Here is a 24,589-nt window from a genome sequence, read left to right as displayed (position 1 = left end):
ATATGCTTCGCAACCCCAAATCTTCAGAAAAGACAACTTTGGAAGTTTCCCAGTCCATAATTCGTATGGAGTCTTTTCAACAGCTTTTGACGGAGCACGATTCAGTGTGAGTGCTACAGTTTGCAACGCATGTCCCCAGAACTGTAAAGGAAGTTCGGCCTGACCCATCATTGACCTGACCATATCGAGTAAGGTCCTGTTTCTCCGTTCCGACACTCCATTCCATTGAGGTGTCCCCGCGTTCTTTTAGATGGTCATCAAACTCGTGGCTAAGATATTCACCTCCTCGATCCGATCTTAGAGCTTTGATTTTCTTTCCATGTTGATTCTCTACTTCATTTTGAAATTCTCTGAATTTGTCAAACGATTCAGACTTGTGCTTCATTAAGTAAATATAGCCATATCTACTGAAGTCGTCCGTAAACGTTATGAAATAGCTGAACTCACCTCTAGCTTTCGTACTCATAGGCCCACATACGTCCGTATGTATTAGCCGTAGTAGTTCGCTTGCTCTTTCTCCCACCTTTGAGAAAGGTTGCTTTGTCATTTTGCCAAGTAAACAAGATTCGCATTGATCAATCTTCTCTAAGTCGAATGATTCTAGAATTCCTTTCCGTTGAAGTAATTCCATGCGCTTTATGTTTATATGGCCTAATCGACAATGCTACAGAAATGTGAGATTCGAATCACCAGTTTTAACCTTTTTGGTATTTATGTTATAAATGTGTTTGCTCGTATCTAGCACGTAAAGACCGTTTTCTTGTTGTGCTGAACCATAAAACATTCCATTCAAAGCAAAAGAACAACTAAAATTGAAAACTAAAACCTTTAGAATCCAAACTTGAAACGGAAATGATATTTCTGGTGATACTAGGAACATAGTAACAGTTTTCTAGTTCAAAACAAACCCACTAGGCAAAGAAATAAAATAAGATCCTACGGCTAATGCAGCAATCCGTGCTCCATTTCCCACGCGTAGATCCATCTCGCCTTTATCAAGGTTTCTACTTCTCCTTAGTCCCTGTGGATTGGAACATAAGTGTGAGCCACAACCAGTATCTAATACCCAAGAAGTAGAATTAGCTAGATTACAATGTATAACATACATACCTGAAGGAGAAGCAACGTTTCCGTCCTTCTTCTCTTCCTTTAGTTTGGGGCAATCTCGCTTGTAATGACCAATTTCATTACAATTGAAGCATTGCGATGTGGAAGGAGAAACATTCCTCTTCATGTTGCTCTTAGAAGGCGCCAGATGCCCTCCGGGAGTGGACGAAGATGCAGCCTTGCTTTTCTTCCCCTTGCCTATTTTCTTGAATTTAGTGCACCTCACATTCAAAGGGTCTTGATTGAACTTAAGGATTTTCTCGCATTTCATGAGTAATTCCACAAGTTCAGAGAATGTGCTCTCTTTCTGATGAAAGAGATAGTGCATCTTAAAACCCTCATAATCCTTATGAAGAGAATTCAGCACTAGTGCAATAGCTACCGACTCTTTGATGGAACCACCAAGTCTCTCAATTGTGAAAAATAATCCACACATCATATCCACATGAGACAGAATTGATGTGTTTTTGTCCATCTTGACATAGTAGATGCGCCTTTGTGCCTCTAGAAGTTTGACTTTTAGGCACGACTTGCGTGGGGTTATGAGCTTGAGATTGCTCATCGAATTAGCCAATTCGTCAACCCCATTGCCACCAGTTTTGCACAAGGGTCGAAAACCCGCACACTTATTCTCGAGGCTACTTAGGAGAGCTTGAGGTTCAAAAGTAATGAACCTCCCTCTCCAACTCTCAGGGATAGACTTAAGGATGAATTCTGTGACAAGGTACTTGTGAAGTGCCCAACTTCTGTACCTTTCAGGAGTCATGCCTCGCGCATCATAGCTAGGGAAAGGTTGTTCAATGACATAATGTATGCCATTAACTTTCAAAACTTCAACAAGTTTCCCTTTCCATTCAAGAAAATTAGTCAAGTCTAACTCGACATCCAGAATTTCAGATGATATGATTGTTGTTATGTTTGCGACCATTTTGATTACTACAATCGAAAAGAATTTGCAATAAATAACCATTCATACAATTCAATAAATTTGAAATAAAAGCAAAACATGCAATCATTAAAGCTATTAAAACATTTCATTCATGCAAAAAGCAAAAACATGGTCCGAAATGAATGAAACGATTCCAAGACCCCAAAAGTCCTAAATCCTTAAGCAACTTTAGCATGTCTTAAGTATTTTAAGATTTTAGGTAAGCAAAACCTATTGCTAGTAATCTCCAAATTACTCTTGGTTAATAAATTAATGCCATAATTTATCCCATTGCCACAAGTTAATGCCATTGTTGTTTGAGTTATAACCACAATCAACGTGCTCCTTTAGGACGCCTTACCATCTAAGTCAACTAAAATAGCACCTCGCTTTAGCGTAAACCTACTATCTTAGATCCCTAGATTTTTGTAAGTGTTGATTTGGAAGGCAATTTTTAAAACTCAATATTACTTGGACCTAGTTGTTTCTATGTTGGTTCGATTTTTTAGTGAACTTAAAACTAATCGATTCATAGGAAACAACCTGTTCATGCAAAGCATACATACATTCATACATTCACGCATAATATATATATTAAATTGCATAAATAATTGGTGATCTAGTATGGCCCAAAACTTCTTGTCTTGAAGCATCCAATCTTCATCACCTCCTTGTTAGCTTGGCATCGTCTTGAATCTTCGTTCAAATGCTAACTTAAAGTTCTAAACTTAGAAATACTTGAAAATAATAAATTACATCAAAATTTCCATGGTACGCAGACCATATTTAAAACTTTACATTCAAAGATAGAACGGTGCGCAGACCGTATTTAACTATCCTAAATTTGGCCATACTAGTCACTTGGAGTACCTGCATTGCATAAAATATATATTCTACGCATTCACCCATTCGTATGTTAAAACGAATGGCCCATGTTAATATGCAAGTATTTACGTGAATTAATTAAAATTCACGTTCACATAAACGCGTCCTAAAAGATTAATCAATTTCCAAATTATTAATCCTTAGACTTTATTCTAATTAAAATTGAATTTAATTAAAATAATGCGACCTACGAAATAATTAAAATAATTATTTCATTTTATTTTCATTTAGTGGCTCCCACTCAAACCAATAATTATTCTGGATAATTAATTATGAAATATTAAATTAAAACTCGCGGCCCGGCCCAAGCAAATAAAATATTAAATTAAAAATCCCGTTAGCCCAAATTAATGCAAATACACGAAGCACAACTAATTAAACGATTAAAAAAAAAATTAATCAAACGGCCTAGGCTTGCGCCCAGCCCGTCGTGCGAGAGGCCCAAGAGCACACGAGCATTGCCCGCGCGCGCCCAGCCCATCGCACCGCGTAGCATGCCATCGCTCGCCCATCGCTCGCGCGCCATGCCTCGCCCACACGCGTCGCGCGCCATGCCTTGCGCATGCAAATCGCGTACCCGCAGCATGGCTGCCCTGCGTTGCGTGTGTGTTGTGCATCGTGGGCGCTCGACGTCGCAAGCATCGCGCTTTGCTTCGTCGCAGCCCCGCAGGCATCGCCCACCCCTGCCTTGCCTAGCGCGCACGAGGCACGCAGCTCGTGCTGCTGCCCGTGTCGCATGGCAAGGCTCGCATAACGGCCTCGTATGGCTCGACGAGCCATACTTCCATCATGCTCATGTTCGTGTTTTTGGTTCGTAAAACGGACCAACCTAATTAAAATTAAATTTTAATTCACGAACTTGCATTAATTTTATTTTTCAAAAAAGCTATGGTTTCTAAATTAAAAGAAGGGGAGGATGTTAAGTTGCAAGCTAGTAAAAGGGCATTCAATTTTGACAACGACCGTGAACTTATTATCGCCGTTGAAGACATCAATCAACTTCTCTCGGGAGCATGGCTCAATATATCGATATTGCAAGTTCTTATAGTGTGAGTTTCCTAAATTAAATTTTCTCTCCTAATTATTATATTTTCAATTGTCTTAACGTTATTGAGCTATGTAGGGCTTTATATGAGTCGTGGGATGAATTTGATCATTCTACCAATGCTTTGGGATTCATGTGCCCGGAGATGATCTCGGAAACCATGTTGTATAGTGATATAAATCGTGTTCTATTATACATGTCGCAATCCATGGCAACACTCAGTTCTAAGTCATTCATCTTATGTCCATACTTCGAAAAGTGAGAACATTTTAAATTTATTTTTCATATTATATTGTTGATTGTTGTTAATATTTTTTTTCTAACGACATAATTTTATTGTTTGTACGTAGGAGGCATTGGATTCTTTTAGTTATTTTCTTGGCTAAATCTCAGGTCTACATATTTGATTCTATGCAGAAGAAGAGAAATTTGATGATTAAGAACCAATTGAACCTGTAAGTAAAGTATTTTATGAATTCTTTGCATTTACATGATACAAAAATATAATAAAGTATATAGCTATAAGTCCCCTTTTCTCAAACGTGTAGGGCTTTTCGGACTTACAAGGCACAAAATGGAAAATCTAAAGGAACTAAATTGAATTGGATTGCGGCACAGGTATAATTAGTTTAATACTTACCTAAAGATCAAGTTTTTCAAAATTACTACGTATAATTTCATATAAAATTTACTTGTGTTGTTTTTTTAATCATGTAGTGTCCTCAACAACCGGGATCACTAGAGTGTGGCTACTACGTCATGCGTTTTATGTACGATATATTTACAAAGCATCGTGATAGTCAAGATCTTACTACGGTATGTGATATACTTTAATAAATTGAAGTAGCTCTAGGCATAACTATTGATTGTTGACCTAATTATTTATATACTTGCATGTGTATTTTTAGGATTATTCAAGAACAGAGCCTTTTTCATTCGAGGAGATTAATGAGGTTAAAGAATTTTGGGCTGATTACTTTTTGACCAATTCCGATGTAAATCTAGCTAGCTAGTTTGTTGTAATATTGGTTTGTTAGGTTCGTTATCAACATGTTGGTTGAACGATATGATATGATGGATTGCCTTTTAATGGGGTTGTAAAACTATATTTGACAGGTGCATGTATTATAATTCCCGATTATTGGGAAGTGTTATATTACAAAGGAGATTCTGTCGAAATTTTCAACTATATTCCACTATTTTTTTTATGCATGTATATATAATACTGTGATCCAGATACATGAAATATGAAGTTGCTCAATAAAAAAAATGAAAAAAAAAGAAGAAATAAGGTCATTTGCGTCGCAGTTTAGTAAAACTGCGACACCAATGACCTTATTATTTGAGTCATTTGCGTCGCAGTTTTACTAAACAGCGACACAAATGACTTTTTTTTTGACATCCTGGATAGTCATTTGCGTCGCAGTTTAGTAAAACAGCGACACAAATGACTTTTCAGGATGTCAAAAAAAAAGTCATTTGCGTCGCTGTTTAGTAAAACTGCGATGCAAATGACTCAAATTTGCGTCGCACAAAAGTGCGACGCAAATGACTTTTTTCATTTGCGTCGCGGCCAGTTGCGTCGCACCAATGTGCGACGCAAATGGGCTTAAATGACCGACGCAAATGACTGTTTTTCCACTAGTGAAGTTACGATTTAATTTTTCGAAAAACAACGATTTTTAACGATTTAATAAACTTTAACGACAATCCAATTTCGTAAAATTAATAAATCAAGGGCTAAAAATATTCAAGCTTTTAAGAACGATCGAATCAACTTTAAAATTTGAACCTTTAATTAACAAAATCCGAAATTTTACATCGTTCATAAACAATTAAATTTCAGATTATTAATAAATTGGTTTAAGTGTGATTAAAATTAACAAAACCATTCAAAATTTTAATTCAATAATTTTTAAAATTAGCCACTGACCCATGAAATTATACCCCCTTCCCTAATTAACCGAATTATTAATCCATAATTAATTAAAACTCAATTAGGGTTGTAAATTTTATGAATTGGGGAAAGGCAAAATTAGGGTTTATACTTATCGGAAAAATCTGAAATTTTTACCATAGATCAAGCATGTACCCAGAAATATTGTGTCAAAATTTAAAGCAATTCCGAGTAGTTTAGGTCGACCTTTTAATTGAATTACTGTCCGACACATTTAATTTTTAATGAAAAATTAACAAAAACGCCCAAAAACTGATGCTTCGAGGCCTGTTTTCGCAATTCTATTCTCATGAGTTGATCTTAGAAAATCGTTTTCCATCAGATTAGGGTTTTAAAAATCGAAAAAGCGAATATTTTTTATTTCGGAACTGCCAATTTTGCAATTAATCCCATAATTCGAAAAAATTCCGAAAAATCAACAAAAATTCCAAAAATTTCGACAATGCAAAAACAATAATAATCATGCTAATTCATGCTTTGAATACATAAGGCTCATGATACCACTGTAGGGGAATACAGTTAAACATAATAACATGTGCGGAACAATCCCCAAAGCCAGGAAACATGTATAAAGCACAGATTAAGCAAACTTACATTCGAAGCGTGTTTTCCACAATAATCTGTCAACGAACACGAACAAAGAACTCCACTTGTCGTTCCTCTACTTGGTTCACCGACACGATCAGATCCGTCTTGATTATCGTAGCTTAGACAATCGATCAAGAGATTTGCTTTTGGGATGAACACACTATGGAGGCACAGAGAGAATTAGGGTTCTCTGTTTTCTCCTAGGGTTGTGTGTGATCTGAATTGTGATTGCCTTAGTTGGAAATTAGGTCATAAGGTTATTTACATAACCTTACTAACCGACCAAGCCATAAGGCAAGGCAAATTGGTTTATGAATGTTTGGGCAATTTTTAAGGTCGTTGGTTTTTTTAGGATAGTTTGTCGCACACAATCATATATTTCGCTACACATAACTAACATTCCATCATGAGGCAATAATAACATGTCATGTAGTTTATGATAGGCTTCTATGGGTAGTTATTTGAGCCTGGCTTGGTACCGCTTCTATCGTAGATCCAACACATGCCCCGGTCGAGGTAGTGTCTTCAGCAGACGAATTTCGCTCAAGAGGCCAACCCGCAAGTGCAAGCCAAGGGGGCATGCAGGAGAGAGGGACCTAATGAGCGAGCGATTGGGTTTGGGACGGGTGTACTACTAGCGAAAGTGCCAAGTGGACAACATTCGAAGCGTATGCACCCCCCGGTTGGCGATGGGTATCCTTAGTCCCAACTCCCAAGATGAAACACCAAGGGAGCCAAGATTCGTTATGCGGTTCTGTCCGTTCACATTAATATGCTGATTTTCAGGTCGTCTCAACTTGATTGGGAAATAAACGCGGGGTAGGATCGTTTCACCCTTCGGCTATTTTGATTACCTACAAGCAAGAGTATTTCCTTCACTATCCCCAGTGGAGTCGCCACTGTGAGGGGGTCGAAAAAGCACGAGGCTATTGCGTGACCTCGTCCCTCGTGGGTGTGACGCTTCTTTTTGTCAAATCAAGTGTAATTGGATTTCCTGTGAGTTTACACCCAATTGACTAGTAATATAGGAGTCGCCATTCAGTTTTTAACGACAATGAGAAAAACTGACAAAACCCGGTTATCGTGACATAAAGGGAGTGCAATTATGTTTGACCACGATGGCCATAGGTTCCCTTGTGATCCCTGGTGGTGGGGATCGCTCAACGTACACCCGCAGGGTAGAGATTGAGGGTTCGGGGGACTGTAACTACCGAGAGGAGTACTCGCTCTTCGATAACTCCAGAGGCAGGATATCCTTACTAGCTCAGCATAAATAATTGAAGGGATATGCATTAACTATTAAACTAATCTGAGTTGATTTTATCAATATGCAACATATAGTACTAGATCGAACGCGATTATCTGATTTAAATTGTTTTAAGGGACCTAGCATGATAATCCAATTTCCCAAAAATATCATATTTATTAAGCGTGATCGAACAATCAGATTTTAGTTAGTTTAACAGTTCATAAAAGGGCGAGGAAAGCAATTAAACCATGGAAAAGGGACACATTACGACGCACCCTTGAGAGGCGCGTCACGGTTCTCAGAAAACTAACCACTTTGACTTTGCTATTTCTCCTTTTATTTAACGAATCTCAAATTATGGGACGGGATACGTTCTGTTCGATTTATGGATCGATTGCGACAGAACGCGTGATCAGTTTTGCAGCGTGAGGCTTAGGCTTAGGGGTTTGGAGTCAATACTCAGAATATAATTGTGTGTTGTGTGTGTTTTTCACGTCGAATTTGGGGCTGTATTTATAGGGAAGAGTTCATGGAAAGATAGAATTGCAGAGTTCTAATCCATAAAGAATTAGGAAAAAACACGTACCCAGATATTTTCAGCGCCCAGGCCTGGGCACCGAAGATTTCGGCGCCCAGAGCTAGGTGTTGAAAATAGGGTCTGGGCTGTTTTTCTTAGTCAGATTCGGATTCTTAGAATCCGGAGTATTTTAGATTTAATTGAGCCTTTTAGTGCGTATTAACCTTGTGACGGGATGCGTCTGGGCCCGTTACGAACTCTAGGCTCGTGAGGATTTTAATTAATACGTTGCTCTTACTTTCGAATCATATTAGGAATAGGATTCTCTCGCAATTTCTATCTCATTTAGGATTTATGTTGGAGTGCAACACCTAATTCTGACAGGTTTCTATCTTTTATGACTTGCCACTTTTAACAACTACCCATTACGACAATTACTATTTTTAGCAGGTTTCCATAAATAGCAGGTTTCTATAAATAGCAGGTTTCGGGTGAAATGAAAAGGGGTAATGAGATTCGTTATTTTATAGGAGATGCGTTGTCAAGTGGAGATTTACGTTTTCATCATCGAACCTTCCCTTTCGGGAATGGGGACAAAAGTTGGTGTCTACATATTAATCATGGTAGGTTGAGTATGGATTATTGAATTTGTTGTTTTGAGATACTAGGAACGTAGATTGACCTTGGTGAAGCTTTTAAATGAATTTATATTGCTGAAAATTTAAAGTACGATGTTTGCAAAAAGTTTTCAACGAATTTCAATCACTAATTCAATAAATATGATGCTAGGAAATCAAATGTTTAAGTTTTGATATTGGGGAAAGTTCTAAATATGTTTAGGATGCATTTAGAATGCTTTGTTATGGTTGCCAATGATTAGAAATTGATTGGGATTACTTGTTGGTTGTTTTAGGCGGATAATTCTCTTTAGGCGACTTTTGCAAGTGTTAAAGTGGCCTATCAGTTTGTTTACACAAGGTACGTACATACCTGCGCGCTTGGAATGTGTGCTAATTGTTGAAACCATGTTGAATTTGTTGTTGAACTTGGTTATGTTGATATTATTGTTGAACTTGGTTATGTTGATATTATTGTTGAACTTGGTGATGTTGATATTATTGACGAACTTGGTTATGTTGAAATTGCATGTTTAATACTGTTGGACGGACATATTGAACTTATATTGCATTATGAGAATTGTAACATGTTAGTATGGATGATTGATACAAACATGTTGGTTGGGAACACTAGATTATTCTATATGTTGGTTTGGATCGATTAATTATTGTTCCCTTTCTAGCTTTTCACTACTTTATGAGGGCGGTGGACCTTGTTTAGTAAGTTGAAACTCTATACCCATATACAGGGTTGATCATGGTTAAAGGAAAGGTTGGGTAAATTGGAATGAGTCTTGATTGATGCCTTTATGATCACTTACTTAATTCCAAGATAAAAACAGTTGTGAACGAATGTGGATTGTATGCCTTATGTGATTGTTGAGTCATAACAGAGTCTCAATTTGTAAATCATGTAAAGTGAAACTGAGTAGCAATAGCTTTAGACTGTGCACGTCTAAAGTGACGGACAAACAGGAGTTGGGGTTCATGGTGGTAGCCCATGGCCTTTTCTGGGACCGGATTGATCACCGTGTTCTATTTTTATTAAACGTTCCTCCATATCGGTGAGGGGGTCGAAAAAGCACGAGGCCAATGCGTGACCTCGTCCCTCGTGGGTGTGACGATTCTTTTTATTCAATCAAGTGTAATTGGATTTCCTGTGAGTTTACACCCAATTGACTAGTAATATAGGAGTCGCCATTCAGTTTTTAACGACAATGAGAAAAACTGACAAAACCCGGTTATCGTGACATAAAGGGAGTGCAATTATGTTTGACCACGACGGCCGTAGGTTCCCTTGTGATCCCTGGTGTGGGGATCTCTCAACATACACCCGCAAGGTAGAGATTGAGGGTTCCGGGGACTGTAACTACCGAGAGGAGTACTTCGCTCGTCGATAACTCTAGAGGCAGGATATCCTTACTAGCTCAGCATAAATAATTGAAGGGACATGCGTTAACTATTAAACTAATCTGAGTTGGTTTTAGCAATATGCAACACATAATAATAGATCGATCGCGATTATCTGATTTAAATAGCATTTAGGGACCTAGCATGATAATCCAATTTCCCAAAAATATTATATTTGTCAGGCGTGATAGAACAATCAGATTTAGTTAGTTTAACAGTTCATAAAAAGGGCGAGCAAAGAAATTAAATCATCGAGAAGGGGCACATTACGACGCACCCTTGAGAGGTGCGTCACGGTTCTCAGAAAACTAACCACTTTGACTTTGCTATTTCTCCTTTTTATTTAACGAATCTCAATTATGGGACAGGATACGTTCTGTTCCATTTATGGATCGATTGCGACAGAACGCGTGAACAATTTCGCATCGTGAGGCTTAGGCTAAGGGTTGGAGTCAATACTCAGAATATAATTGTGTGTTGTGTGTGTTTTTCACGTCGAATTTGGGGCTGTATTTATAGGGAAGAGTTCGTGGAAAGATAGAATTGCAGAGTTCTAATCCATAAAGAATTAGGAAAAAACACGTACCCAGATATTTTCAGCGCCCAGGCCTGGGCGCCGAAGATTTCGGCGCCCAGAGCCAGGCGTTGAAAATAGGGTCTGGGCTGTTTTCTTAGTCAGATTCGGATAACTGAAATCCGTAGAGTTTGAGACTTAATCGAGTCTTTTAGTGCGTATTAACCTTGCGACGGGATGCGTCTGGGCCCGTTACGAACTCTAGGCTGGTTAGGATTTTAATTAATACGTAACTCTTATTTCCGAATCATATTAGGAATAGGATTCTCTCGCAATTTCTATCTCATTTAGGATTTATGTTGGAGTGAAACACCTAATTCTGACAGGTTTCTATCTTTTATGACTTGCCACTTTTAACAACTACCCATTACGGCAGTTACTATTTTTAGCAGGTTTCCATAAATAGCAGTTTTCTATAAATATCAGGTTTCGGGTGAAATGAAAAGGGGAATTGAGATTCGTTTATTTTATAGGAGATGCGTTGTCAAGTGGAGATTTATGCTTTCATCATCGAACCTTTCCCTTTCGGGAATTGGGACAAAAGTAGGTGTCTACAGTTAGCCCCCACTTTGACTAAGTCTTGGAGTAAGACGATGGCAAAGTATTAGACGGAGTGCGTCACACAAGCCATGGTGTATGTGACCTGTTTTGCGAGGGTCTCACGAGCCCCCGAGTGATAACATTTGACTTAAGGGTCATCACTTGAAATGTCGACATATCCCTCACGTGTCATTGGGATTTGTCAACTGATAGTATATAAACTTCCTCACTTTGTCATTGGAAGGATCTAAAGGTGCGTAGAAACTCTCTCACTTTGTCATTGGGAGTAGCTACAGATGTTTTCGAAATCAAAGCTATAAAGTGTAATTGGGCCTGGCCAAGCCCAATCACGAGGTAAAAATGTTTTTAAAGATTCTCATTTTCAGGGCTAGCTAAACGAGAAAACCCCCTTGTTTTTATGGGACGTAATTAAAACGAAGGAAAATCCAGCACATCGCTCTTTTTTTTTTTTTGGAAAAAACGGAAAACCAATCCTTTTAATTTTTGGAAAAGGGAAAACCAGAAAAAGTTATCGCTGCAGCGACCAAGGACCTGCACGGTTAGTGATGCAGACCCCGCCGGCTTAAGATGGCGAGCCTGTCCGCTAAGGGTGGACACCCCGTCCGATAGAAGTGGACGAATCTGTTTTTGAAATTTGAAAATAAGGACCTACGCGGTTTGTGACGTAGACCCCGCCGGCTAAAGATGGCGAACCTGTCCGCTAAGGGTGGACACCCCGTCCGATAGAAGTGGACGAATCTATTTTGAAATTTGTTTTGTGTTTTTGAAAATAAGGACCTACGTGGTTTGCGCCGTAGACCCCGTCGGCTGAAGATGGCGAACCTATTTCATTTTGTTTTTGAAGACTTCATTTTTGGAAAACTGAGGACCTGCGCGGCTAGTGACGCAGACCCCGCCCACTAAAGGTGGGCGAGCCCTGTCCGCTAAGGGTGGACGCCCCGCTCGCTGGAGGTGAGCGAACCTGAATTCATCTTTTGATTTGGGATTCGCGTGCTGCGGTCTTGCCAACTGAAGATGGGCAAGTTCCTATTTCTTTGGTTTTTTTATGATTTCTTTTGAGAATTTCTTTTTATTCATTCTTGCAAGAGCGAATTCTTTCGAGGGATGCTCGAATTTAGTTGTAACCTGAACGTGGGCTGACAAGGTGTTCAGACGGACCTTTGTCTTGCGACCGTCTGCTTTCGTGATTCTGAGCTCGACTTGGTCTTCGATCAGAGAACCGTGCACAAGTGTCAATGACGACCTTTCGATGAGGTCGAACCTGTTGTTGTTTTTTTTTGAGATATCCAAACATGATATGGTGTATGGCGCAGTCCGGGAATGTGATTTTGATCGTGCGGTCCTTGTTGGAGTCTATTTTTCGCGACCCCCAAGCACTGGGGCTCGTTGGCTGTTTTTCGCATCTTGTAATCATGTTTGGGGTCATACTCGTACGTGCGAGCGACCTTTTATAGTAGTGTGCTACTTTAGCGAAGCCGTGGAGTGCGACTTTAGTTTTCAGGCGACATCCGGCTTTAGCTTGGCCCGGGTTAATCCTTTAACACACAAACATTTTTTATTTGGAAAACCAACTATTTGACGACACATATTTTTGGTGTTTCGAAGAATGACCATGATATTTAACTTGTTTTTTTTTTGAAAAGTGTACATAAGTTTCTACCAAGTTTTAATGTTTGTATTTTCTTATTTGGGAGCTAAAGGTGCTTTGGGCTTGATCCTACTTGCAATAGGGCCTCGTGTTTAGCAACACGGTCTTAAGTCCTTTCCTGTTCCGTGTTTTGTGAAATCTGGGCCTTGTGCTGCATTTTCAGCGCCCAAGGCCAGGCGTTAAACATTTCGGCGCCCAGCCGTGGGCGCTGAAAGTCTTTTCCTGGTGATATTTGACTTTCGGATTTCCTAACACGTTTCCGAATGGGATCAGGATGTCATTGGGTGTGTTCAGCTATATATAGGGGCTAGATACGTCCCTATTTTCCACCACTCTTTAATTTTTTTTCCCTCTTTTTTACTGTGTTTTAATTACTCATTGCTTTTTCCATGTCGATCCCTACTTTCTCACTCCAACGGACTGTTAGGCGTTGGCTACGGGCCCTTACTCCCACAGAAAAGGCTTTGTTAAAAGAATACCACTTAGAGGCACTTTTAGGCTTACAACAAATTAATATTGATTATAACTTTCTGCATGCTGCCCTAAGCTTTTGGGACTCCGATCATCATGTTTTTGCCTTTCGGGGCAACGAAATATGTCCTTTGCCCGATGAATTTGCTGCGATCCTTGGTTATCCTACTAATGCTACTCCTGTTACTCCTGGCACTATTGAAGAGGGTAAAACAACCATAAGGGCTTTCCTAGGACTAGATGATAACATGTTTGCTGAAATTGTTGTAGATGACAAGGTTAACTTGGCAAAACTTGTAAAACATCATTTTAGGCCTAGTAAGAATATGACCCAACAGAAATTGAATATCCGAGCCCTTGTATTTTGCTTGTTGAATCATTATTTGATGTCGAATAACAATGGTGAGTTCGGTGACATAAGGTTGATCCCCTTGATTAGCCAGATGGAAAGTTGCTATTCTATTATGCCGTTGGTTGTTGCCGAGACTTTGCTGAGTGCGGATGAGCTGAAGAAGGATGCCAAATCTGAACATTTTAAGGGAAGCCCCCTATTACTGCAGGTAATCGACTTTCTTCTTTGCGCACGCATACGCCACTTTTGCATATATTTGTTTTGCCTGGGGCTGAGTTTCAGCGCCCAGGGCTGGGCGCTGGAGTTTTCGGCGCCTGGTCCTGGGCGTTGAAACTGCGCCCCAGGGACCATTTTTTTTTCTTTTCATTCTTTTGATCCGATCGTACCTGTTTTTGCAGATTTGGCTTGCGGAACGGCTTAGACTTTTGGAAGCTCCTGCCGATCCTAAACATTATCGCCCTATAGCCTTGGGTAACCGAAAATACTTGCACCAAGGCCAGGACGAGGCCGAATGGACCTCCTTTTTTACTTATGGCATTTGTTCTATTAAGTGGGTGGTACCATGGTGGGGTTTGACTACTATGATAGGGGGTTCTGATGTATCGGTTTATGTTTCTTTGTTGGGGCTATCTCGTCCCATTTATATTTTCCCTTACCGAGTCATGCGTCAATATGGTTTAAGGCAGACTATCCCCTTTTCTGATACGGTACCACCTAAGGTAGCGGCCTTTTCACAAACACGGGTCCTATCGTGGGCTAAGTATTATGATGGTCTCCCGCGTTGGGCCGTAGCTACAAATGGCTTTGTGGGTCTTTTTGAAAACTACAAGTTGTGGATGAGCTCCGATGATAAAGATGTGAGGACCGAGGCTCGAAATGGGGAGCCGGCTGAGCTTTTGATACCTCGTATTCGTGTTAAGTATGAGGGTCCTGATTCTGCCAAACCTCGTACCTATAGTATTAAGACTGTGAAAGCTCGTCCTGATTGAAAGCGAAAGGAAGTTCCTCCCCGTTCCAGTTTTAGGCCTAAAAAGATGCCTAACATGAAGGGGCCTGCTGTTGTTAAAAGAAATGCAAGCTCTCGCGGAGATCGTCGCCGGAACAATGTATGGGTCAGGAAGGCTCAGCCGCCTGTAGAAACAGTTGCTAGTCTAGTTGATGATAATAATCCTTCTCCCACCATTGTCTGTGCCCTTGAGGCTGAGCGGGCTATAACTGAGAATGTTCCTGAAGCCTCGGCATCTTTGGAAATTAGTGTCCAGGAGCCGGTTCTTATGGAGATTGATATTGGGGCAGCGCAGAAGACTGTGGGGATGGATCCTGCGAACATTGCCCTCTACAATACTTTATTTGATGATCCGGAAGAACTAGAGTAGTGTAGTTCTTGCTAGGGTGTAGGTGCCCTTTATTTATTTCAGTTGTGTTTGTTTTTATTCTTAGCACTTTGTTTTCCTTCTTATTATTTTTTAATAAAGGCGTATTTTTATTTTTCGTTTTCATTTATTTTGTTTCTCCTCTTTTTTTATATGTCTAACACTTTTTGCACAAAGAATATTCGTTTTTTTTTATATTGGACCGAATCCTTGGTAAGGATTGCCTACGTATCTTGTCAGAATCAGGTCGCGCGTAGTTCTAGCTTTAGAATAAGTTCTAGTATGCCGGATTTCGGTAGATATGCCCTGAGGTGGAAACATATTACTTAATCGGTCAAATGAGTGAAGTATTATCATTATTTTCATCTGCCGTTTTTTTTTTTGCCATAAGTCGCGTAAAATATGAAATTCGAAATTCGACTAATTTGGATGGCTATATTCTTGGTTGGTAAGCCTATTTGGATACGTGGATACGTACTGTACCCCCCAAGTGTTCGTTATTTTTCCGTTGTGTGCGGATAAAATGACGAGCACTTCTGAAAAGAAAATTTTTGTCAGGCAGAGAGTTTCAACGCCCAGGCTGGGGCGTCAGAAATTTCGGCGCCCAGCCCTGGGCGCTGAAAATGACTTGGGCGGTCAGTTTTTGACGCTTTGCTTCACATGTTCTTGCATTTATTTCTTTTTTTGTGCCTTGATATTTTGCTCGTATTTAAAGCCAATTTTGAGGCTACTTTGGATGCTTTTTTGACTGTTAGCGTGAAATGCGTTTTTGTCCGGATCAATTTTTCTATTCGTGACTCGAAACAGTTTTGAAAATGGGGTTAGGGTGCGGAAGTTATGAAGACCTTTGTGTAGGTTTTTGAGGTGGGTTGAAGTACGTGTTGTTAGTGAAGGGTATGATGGAATCTATGTTTTATGAATCTGTTTTTTTGGTAACATTTGCATTGTTTTGGATTTTGATTTCCTTTGATTCTGGGTTGCATGGATTGACTTTTATGATGACACTGGTTTGGCCTTTTAGGTTTTGGGGATATGAATGGGATAGTGTGGTTTATTTTGTGGGTTTCGAAAATTGGTTCCCATTGCACTATTTCAAAACCGAGTGGGCTTTGTTTGTTGGGCCTGGAGTGGGCCGCCTCTTTATTTTTGTATTTTGCAAGTACATTTGGTGTTTATTTAGTGTTAGAATAAAATTTTTAGGAAAAATATTACGCCTTTATTGATTCGGAAAGCAAGGAAAACACACTGAAATAAAACTGACCTATATTCTAAGGGGCCTTAGGACCATCTAAAGTCTCTATTATTTTTTCTATCAATCTAAAGAACTAGTAGGCGCTTTTTACTAATGGTGCTCTATGTGGCCCAAGCTTGGGGTTTAGTCTCATAAAACTTTGGTCCTTCACCGGTACTCATCTTGAATTCCATTCCTTTTGCATTGACCCACTGATATGTCTTCACCCATCCGTTCTCGACCTCTTCTAGTGTTGATGCAGGAGAGAATAACCGGGTTGGATCGAAACCTTCATCTTGTAAAGCTAGGGTAGTCATCACAGTCTCGTTCTCCATAGGCCTCGATTCGTTAAACAATGTCCATAGAGCCTGGTTGTCCAATATTTCAGCTGTTTTAGTCTTGGTGAGGTGGGGTGCCTCATCCAAGGTGTGGCATGAAGGAAATAATGCCCTTGGTCCAAGTATGCATTCTATGATAAGTCTAATAAATGCGGTTCAGTATTAATTAACAAGTTAATAATTCAGTGAGATCAAGTGAGCTGAATGCCTAGCTAGAGGCCACTTCAGTTCAAGTGGAATTAATGATATTAATCCACAGCTTACTCTTGACTGAACCCGTAGGGTCACACAAATAGTACGTAAACGGATCAAGTATTTAATGGCATTAAATACTCCATCTATGGATATTCGGAATCGACGGATCTTGGTTTCAGTGGGAGCTGAGATCGTCACAGGCAAGAAATGAATACTCCGGAAACAATGATATTGCCGGAAACGGAAATATGGATCGTATCGGAAATGTAAATATTATCCAAGTCGTAGATGTTGCCGGAAACGGAAACATGGTACGTATCGGAAAATATTATCGGAAATGGAAATATTGCCAGAATCGGAAATATTGCCGGAAACGGAAATATTGTCAGAATCGGAAATATTATCGGAATCGGAAAATAATTCCGGAAACGGAAATATTAAATATTTGTTCGAAACGGAAATTAATTCCGGAATCGGAAATGTTAAATATTGTTCGTATCGGAAATGAATTCCGGAATCGGAAATTTAATCGGAAGCGTATCGTACGAATAAGCATCGGACGAGGCCTGCCGGACGAGGGCCCAGCACGAAACCAGGCCATCGCCCAGCAAGCCAAGCGCGCCACACGAACAGCCAAGGCCACGCCAGGCCCAGCGCAAGGCCAGGCCCAGGTGCTTGCGTGGGCTTGTAGCTCGCGTAGGCCTCGCTGCGTGGGCTGCTGCTCGCACGCACGCGCATGGGCGGCCCATCGTGGCTGCCGTGTGTGTGTGCGTAAGTGTTTGTGTTCATGCACGATTCCTAAAACGTGCAGAGTTCGGTTAATGATTAAATTCCTAATTCTATTTGATAAATTAATTAATTAGAGTTCTTGTAGGATTCTAAGTTTAATTAATTCGTATCCTAATAGGATTCCAATTCTCTTTCCATACCCCTATAAATATGTGGCCTGGGTTCACAATTTATAACGAGTTTTAAAGTATTCAAAGTGAGTTTTTGAGAGAAAAATTCAGACACACATCTTGCTCAAAAGTGCCGAAAATTCTAGTACCTTAAGGGCGATTCTAGTTGGTCAATCTTAAGGCGGATCCGGACGTGCTGTGGACTATCTACGGAGGGACGACACTTGGAGTCCTAAAGACTTGTTCTTGCTCGGTTCGGGCGCAGCTAGGGAGGGCACGCAACAAAGAGTATGCATCTAAATTATGCTATATGATTATGTGTAAATAATATGTAATCCTGGGTTAATGGTTGTTTCCGCATGATTTATGTAATATCATATGTATCATAACCTAACAGTGGTATCAGAGCCCCTTATTATTTTCATAATCTAATTTGCATTAACATGGTTAAATATTACAAATTTGCAAGAATTAAAAGGGGTGATTAATTTTCGTAATTGTTAATTAATTGCAAATTGCGTTTATTTAATTATACGTACGCAGTTTTTTCGGCAGTTTCTTCGTTACTCATCCAAATCGAGTGATTTTTGTGTCAATTTCGCATGTAAAAGGCATTCTAAAATTTTGACAAAAATATTATTTTTCTGCCGAACCCAGAATTCTCAAATTCGAAGCCTAACTATGACTTTTCGAAGGTTTTAGTTTTTCGAATGCAAAATTTCGTAAATTTAAGATGTTAAATTAAATATTTGCGATTCTTGTTGATAAATCTTGAATTTTTGATTGACCTACTGTATATGTTTAACAAGTTTGAATGCCTAGCCTTGTTAATTATGCAATCTAATTTGTAATTATGATTAATTTGTTGAAAATTAGAATAATTTAGAATTAATTTGATTTTCATAATTAATTATAATTTAATTAGAAACCTATGATTAAAAACCACCATAAAAATTGTAAATTTATGATAAATTTTAAATTTTTATGACCTAGACTTGAATCCATAACCATCGGAAATCAATTGAATAATAAATTTTCGATTTTTTCGCCCTAAAATTATGAAATTAATATTATTTATTAATTTGTCATTAATTTTAAATATAAATTTTAAATTTTTATGCGATTCGTTCATATAACTTGCACGCACAAAGCAATGGACGCTTCGTGTTACCCTTAAGGGGTGTTGTATAGTGCGGGCATGCGACGACGAGCAAGGGAGCTCGTCGCCCGTGCGGCACGAATGCAATGAGCAAGGGCGTGGTGCACGAGCACAAGGCAGCAGCCTTGCCTTGTGTCGTGGGCCACGAGCTATGAACAAATGGGCATGGGCGAAAGGCAGGCCAAGGCAGTCGCATGTGGGCAGCAAGCGAGCTGCGCCACAACGCGCACTGCCTCGCGCAAGAGCGCGCAGTCTCGCGCGCAGCGAGCGCAAGCTCGCGTGCCACAAGCGCTACGCCCAGCGTTGCTCGCGCGCACAGCGTGCGATGTCGCGCGCACAGCGAGCGATGGCTCGAGCGCACAGCGAGCGATGGCTCGCGCGCACAGCGAGCAATGGCTCGCGCGCACAGCAAGCTATGGAGCGCGCGCACTGCGAGCGATGGCTCGCGTGCGATGAGCGCTGGCGCGCGCAGCGAGCACCACAGCGTGCGATGGCTTGCGATGGGAGATGCAGCAGCTATGCGACGAGCGCATGGGCTGCGCGCACATGGCCAGCAATGGCTGTGTGCGTGCGGCCCATGGGCGTGCAATGCGTAGGGTGTTTGCGTTACGATTAGATCGTTTTGAATGTTTAATTTGAAAATTTCAGTTCACGTAATTTTAATTAATTTTAAAATTAATAATTTAAATTATTTTCTTGGATTTTAATTTTGAATATTGTAATTATAATAAATGTTATTTATTCTAATTATTTTACTAAAATTAAAATCATGAATTAATTTAAATAACGACTGAAATTAAATTAAACTTTTTGGATTCGATTATAAATTTATATGAGCTTTAAATTTTAATTAAATTTGTATGTTTCCGGTTAGACTAGAAATACATTTTTATGTTTAAAATTAGTAAAGCATATGAATTTATTGGTTTAAGTGGGAGCGCTTTTTAGTCATAAACTCTTGATTAGGTCTACAAATCCTTAAGGTTAAAACAACTTGATTAGAATTAATAAGGACTGAATAATTGGTAGATTATTGGTGCCCTTGATTAATTGCTGCAAATGTTTACGTGATGCATAATGTGTTTTACTAACCAGCTATGTGGGCCATTCATGATAATGAATGGGTGAATGGTATATATGTTGTATATGTACTGTTTTGTAGGTTATGAAGTGACTAGTATGACCCAAATAGGATAGAAAATATGGTATGCGTACCATTAATTTGAATGTAATTGGTCTAAAGTACCAAAGTTATTTTTTAATTCAAATATGGTCTGCGAACCATCAAATAGTTGTAATTAGTTATAGCTTATCCTATTTGAAGAAAATGGTGCCTCCCACGGAGATTTTCAAGACGGACTTTGAAGTCAAAGCTTCAAGATGAAGTCGGGCCATACTAGATCACATTTAATCTTATGCATGTTTTAAGTTATTTATTGCTTTTAAATATGTCTTAAAATGCATGAGATCAAAAGCTTGATTATGTTGCATGATTAAGGATTTTAGTTCACTTAAAATCTAACCAACATAGTAAGAGCCTTAAGTTCCAAACTTAAAAATTGAGTTAAAAGGTGCCATGCCAAAATATACACTTGCTTGGATATCCTTTACATCAATCTAGTAATAGTTTTCGCTCAGCGAGGTGTTACTTATTGGTCCTAAAGGGGCAAGGTACACAAACAATTGTGAGTACATGTTAGTTTTGGTGAAACTCAACGATATAAGTAAGGAGTCCTTTTATGTCGTGGCAAAATCGATAGGTTTACCTAATAAGTTCTTAGACGTACCTATCAACCAAGAATAGTTTCTAGACTATTAGCAAAAGGCTTTTGCTTACCTAAGATGTTCTAGGATTAAGTCGACAAACTGTGCTTAGTTCTTCAATGATTTTAGGATCTTGGAATCATTTTATTCACACCTACCGGAACACATAACTTGAATAAAATGCTTAATAAACATTGAATTATGCATGTATGCTAGAATTTAAGTTTATTAAGAGAAACTGTGAATGGTTATTTATTTGTTTATTCTTTTCAATTGTAGTTTTTAATATGGCAAACAACAATTCATTCAACATTCGATCAATTCTCGAAAAGGAGAAGTTGAACGGGAAAAACTTCCTTGACTGGCAAAGGAACTTGCAAATAGTTCTTATGCAGGAAGAAAAGGAGTATGTCCTAGATGAGGCGATGCCCGAAGCTGCAGGCGACGGGGTCACTCAGGCAGCCCTCAATCGTTGGATTGATGCCAACAAGGATGTGAAATGTCTAATGCTCGCCACCATGAGTGCGGATCTGCAGAAAACGTTCATCAACTCAGATGCTTTCACAATCATCAGTGAGTTGAAGAACATGTTCCAAGATCTGGCTCGAGTCGAAAGATTCGAGACTCATAGGCAAATTCTTGAGACCAAGCTTAAGAAAGGCGAGCCCGTAAGTCCACATGTTCTCAAAATGATTGGACTCATTGAGAATATGAGTCGGCTGGATCAACAATTTTCTCAGGAAATGGCTATAGACACCATCCTCCATTCTCTTCATAGCGGGTATGATCAGTTCAAACTGAACTACAGTATGAATAGTCTGGACAAAACGCTCACTGAGCTTCACGGTATGCTGAAGACCGCTGAAAAGACGCTCAAAAGTGATAAGCAGGATGTGCTTATGGTGCGTGGGGGCAAGTTCAAGGAATCTGGAAAGAAGAGGAATGCTAAGAAAGGTGGCAACAAGGCCAGCCCAACTAAGCAAACTGGCGCCAAATCTGTAAAGAGGAAGGTCAGTCAACCCGCTTATGAATCCGAATGCTTCTACTGCAAGAAGAAGGGGCATTGGAAGAGAGATTACTTAAAGCTAAAGGAAGATCAGAAGAACGGAACAGTCGTTCCATCTTCAGGTATTTTCGTTATAGACTGTATACTTGCTAATTCAACTTCTTGGGTATTAGATACAGGTTGTGGCTCACACTTATGTTCCAATCCACAGGGACTAAGAAGAAGTAGAAAGTTAAGCAAGGGTGAAGTCGACCTACGAGTGGGAAATGAAGCACGGATTGCTGCATTAGCTGTAGGAACTTACTATTTGTCGTTGCCCTCCGGGCTAGTTTTGGAACTGGAAGAATGTTTCCATGTTCCAAGTCTTACTAAAAACATCATTTCAGTTTCTTGCATAGATGCTAAGGGATTTTCCTTTTTAATAAAAGACAATAGTTGTTCGTTTTATTTTAAAGAGATGTTTTATGGATCTGCTAGATTAGTCAATGGACTTTATTTATTAGATCACGACAAACAAGTTTATAACATAAATACCAAAAAGGCCAAAAAGGATGATTCAGATCTCACCTATCTGTGGCATTGTCGATTAGGCCATATAAACTTGAAACGCTTAGAAAGACTTCAAAAGGAAGGAATTCTAGAACCATTTGACTTAGAGGATTATGGTAAATGCGAATCATGTTTACTTGGCAAAATGACAAAGCAACCTTTCTCTAAAGTTGGAGAAAGAGCAAATGAACTATTGGGTTTAATCCATACAGATGTATGTGGACCAATGAGTACAAATGCTAGAGGTGGTTTCAGCTACTTTATCACTTTCACTGATGACTTCAGTAGGTATGGTTATGTCTACCTAATGAAGCATAAGTCTGAATCCTTTGACAAATTCAAGGAATTTCAGAGTGAAGTAGAGAATCAATTAGGCAAGAAGATTAAGGCACTGCGGTCTGATAGAGGCGGTGAATATCTGAGCTATGAATTTGATGACCATCTGAAAGAATGTGGAATTCTATCAGAATTGACTCCTCCTGGAACACCACAATGGAATGGTGTGTCGGAACGGAGGAACAGAACCTTGCTAGACATGGTCAGGTCAATGATGGGTCAGGCCGAACTTCCATTAGAATTTTGGGGACATGCACTAAATACAGCTGCACTCACTATAAATAGAGCTCCGTCTAAAGCTGTCGAAAAGACTCCATACGAATTATGGTTTGGAAAGCCTCCAAATGTGTCTTTTCTTAAGATTTGGGGATGTGAAGTATACGTCAAACGATTAATTTCAGACAAACTTCATCCAAAATCTGACAAATGTATCCTTGTGGGCTATCCAAAGGAAACAAAGGGGTATTACTTCTACAATACATCTGAGAACAAGGTGTTTGTTGCTCGAGATGGTGTCTTTTTGGAGAAAGATCACATTTCCAAAATGACAAGTGGGAGAAAAGTAGACCTCGAAGAAATTCGAGTCGAACAACAAACTCTAGAGAATGCTCAAGATGACATTCAGGATGAAACTCAGAGATCTTTAGAAGAATCTGGTGAGAATCATGGTCAATCTAGAAATGTTACCCCGCGTAGATCGCAAAGATATAGATCTCAACCGGAAAGGTACTTAGGTATTTTGACGAACGAGAGCTATGACGTTCTATTACTTGAAAGTGATGAACCTGCGACTTACAAACAAGCTATGACGAGCCCTAGCTCCAAGCAATGGCAAGAAGCCATGCAATCTGAATTGGACTCCATGTCTGAAAACCAAGTATGGGATTTGGTCGATTTGCCAGATGGCTATCAAGCCATTGGAAGCAAATGGGTTTTCAAACTGAAAAAGGACAAGGATGGGAAACTTGAAGTTTTCAAAGCTAGATTGGTTGCAAAAGGTTACAGGCAAGTCCACGGTGTGGATTACGATGAAACTTTTTCACCAGTCGCAATGCTAAAGTCTATTCGGATAATGTTAGCAATCGCTGCATATTACGATTACGAAATATGGCAGATGGATGTCAAAACTGCTTTCTTAAACGGCATTTTAACAGAAACTGTGTTTATGACACAGCCTGAAGGTTTTGAGGATCCAAAGAATGCTAAAAAGGTATGCAAGCTAAAGAAGTCAATCTACGGATTGAAGCAGGCATCCAGGAGCTGGAATATACGTTTTGATGAAGCAGTCAGTGACTTTGGTTTCATCAAGAACGCAGACGAATCTTGTGTATACAAGAAGGTCAGTGGGAGCAAAATTGCTTTCCTAGTATTGTATATCGATGACATATTACTTATCGGAAATGACATTCCTATGTTGAACTCTGTCAAGATTTGGCTTGGGAAATGTTTTTCGATGAAGGATCTAGGAGAAGCACAATACATATTGGGCATCAAGATTTACAGAGATAGATCTAAAAAGATGATTGGACTTAGTCAAAGCACTTATATCAATAAGGTGCTTGATAGGTTCAAGAGGGCGGACTCCAAGCGAGGCTACCTACCCATGTCTCATGGAATGACTCTAAGCAAGACTCAGTGCCCAAAAACACTTGATGAGCGTAGACGAATGAATGGGATTCCATATGCATCATTGATTGGTTCAATAATGTATGCTATGATATGTACACGCCCGGATGTTGCGTACGCACTCAGTGCTACGAGCAGATACCAGTCAGACCCAGGAGAGGCGCATTGGACTGCTGCCAAGAATATTCTGAAGTACCTGAAAAT

The 24,589-nt window shown here is 39.6% G+C and overlaps 1 protein-coding gene across 2 annotated transcripts; it reads left to right on the top strand.

Annotated features, from left to right (window-relative positions):
- Window positions 1-3,983: 3,983 nt before the first annotated feature.
- LOC130469022 (uncharacterized) lies at window positions 3,984-5,134 on the top strand. Of its 2 annotated transcripts, none has more exons than XM_056838052.1 (5): window positions 3,984-4,223; window positions 4,359-4,420; window positions 4,514-4,583; window positions 4,683-4,781; window positions 4,874-5,134. In XM_056838052.1, exons 1-5 carry the CDS (start codon window positions 4,206-4,208, stop codon window positions 4,976-4,978), a joined length of 354 nt encoding a protein of 117 aa, XP_056694030.1. In that variant the 5' UTR covers window positions 3,984-4,205; the 3' UTR covers window positions 4,979-5,134. The 2 variants fall into 2 exon arrangements, with proteins under 2 accessions (XP_056694030.1, XP_056694029.1); XM_056838051.1 differs by having other exon boundaries at window positions 4,316-4,420.
- Window positions 5,135-24,589: the final 19,455 nt, after the last annotated feature.

The sequence above is a fragment of the Spinacia oleracea genome, chromosome 3, assembly GCF_020520425.1.
Source record: "Spinacia oleracea cultivar Varoflay chromosome 3, BTI_SOV_V1, whole genome shotgun sequence".
Taxonomy (NCBI): Eukaryota; Viridiplantae; Streptophyta; class Magnoliopsida; order Caryophyllales; family Amaranthaceae; genus Spinacia; species Spinacia oleracea.
The sequence above is the reverse complement of the archived record's forward strand: the minus strand, read 5'-3'. Positions and strand labels throughout refer to the sequence as shown.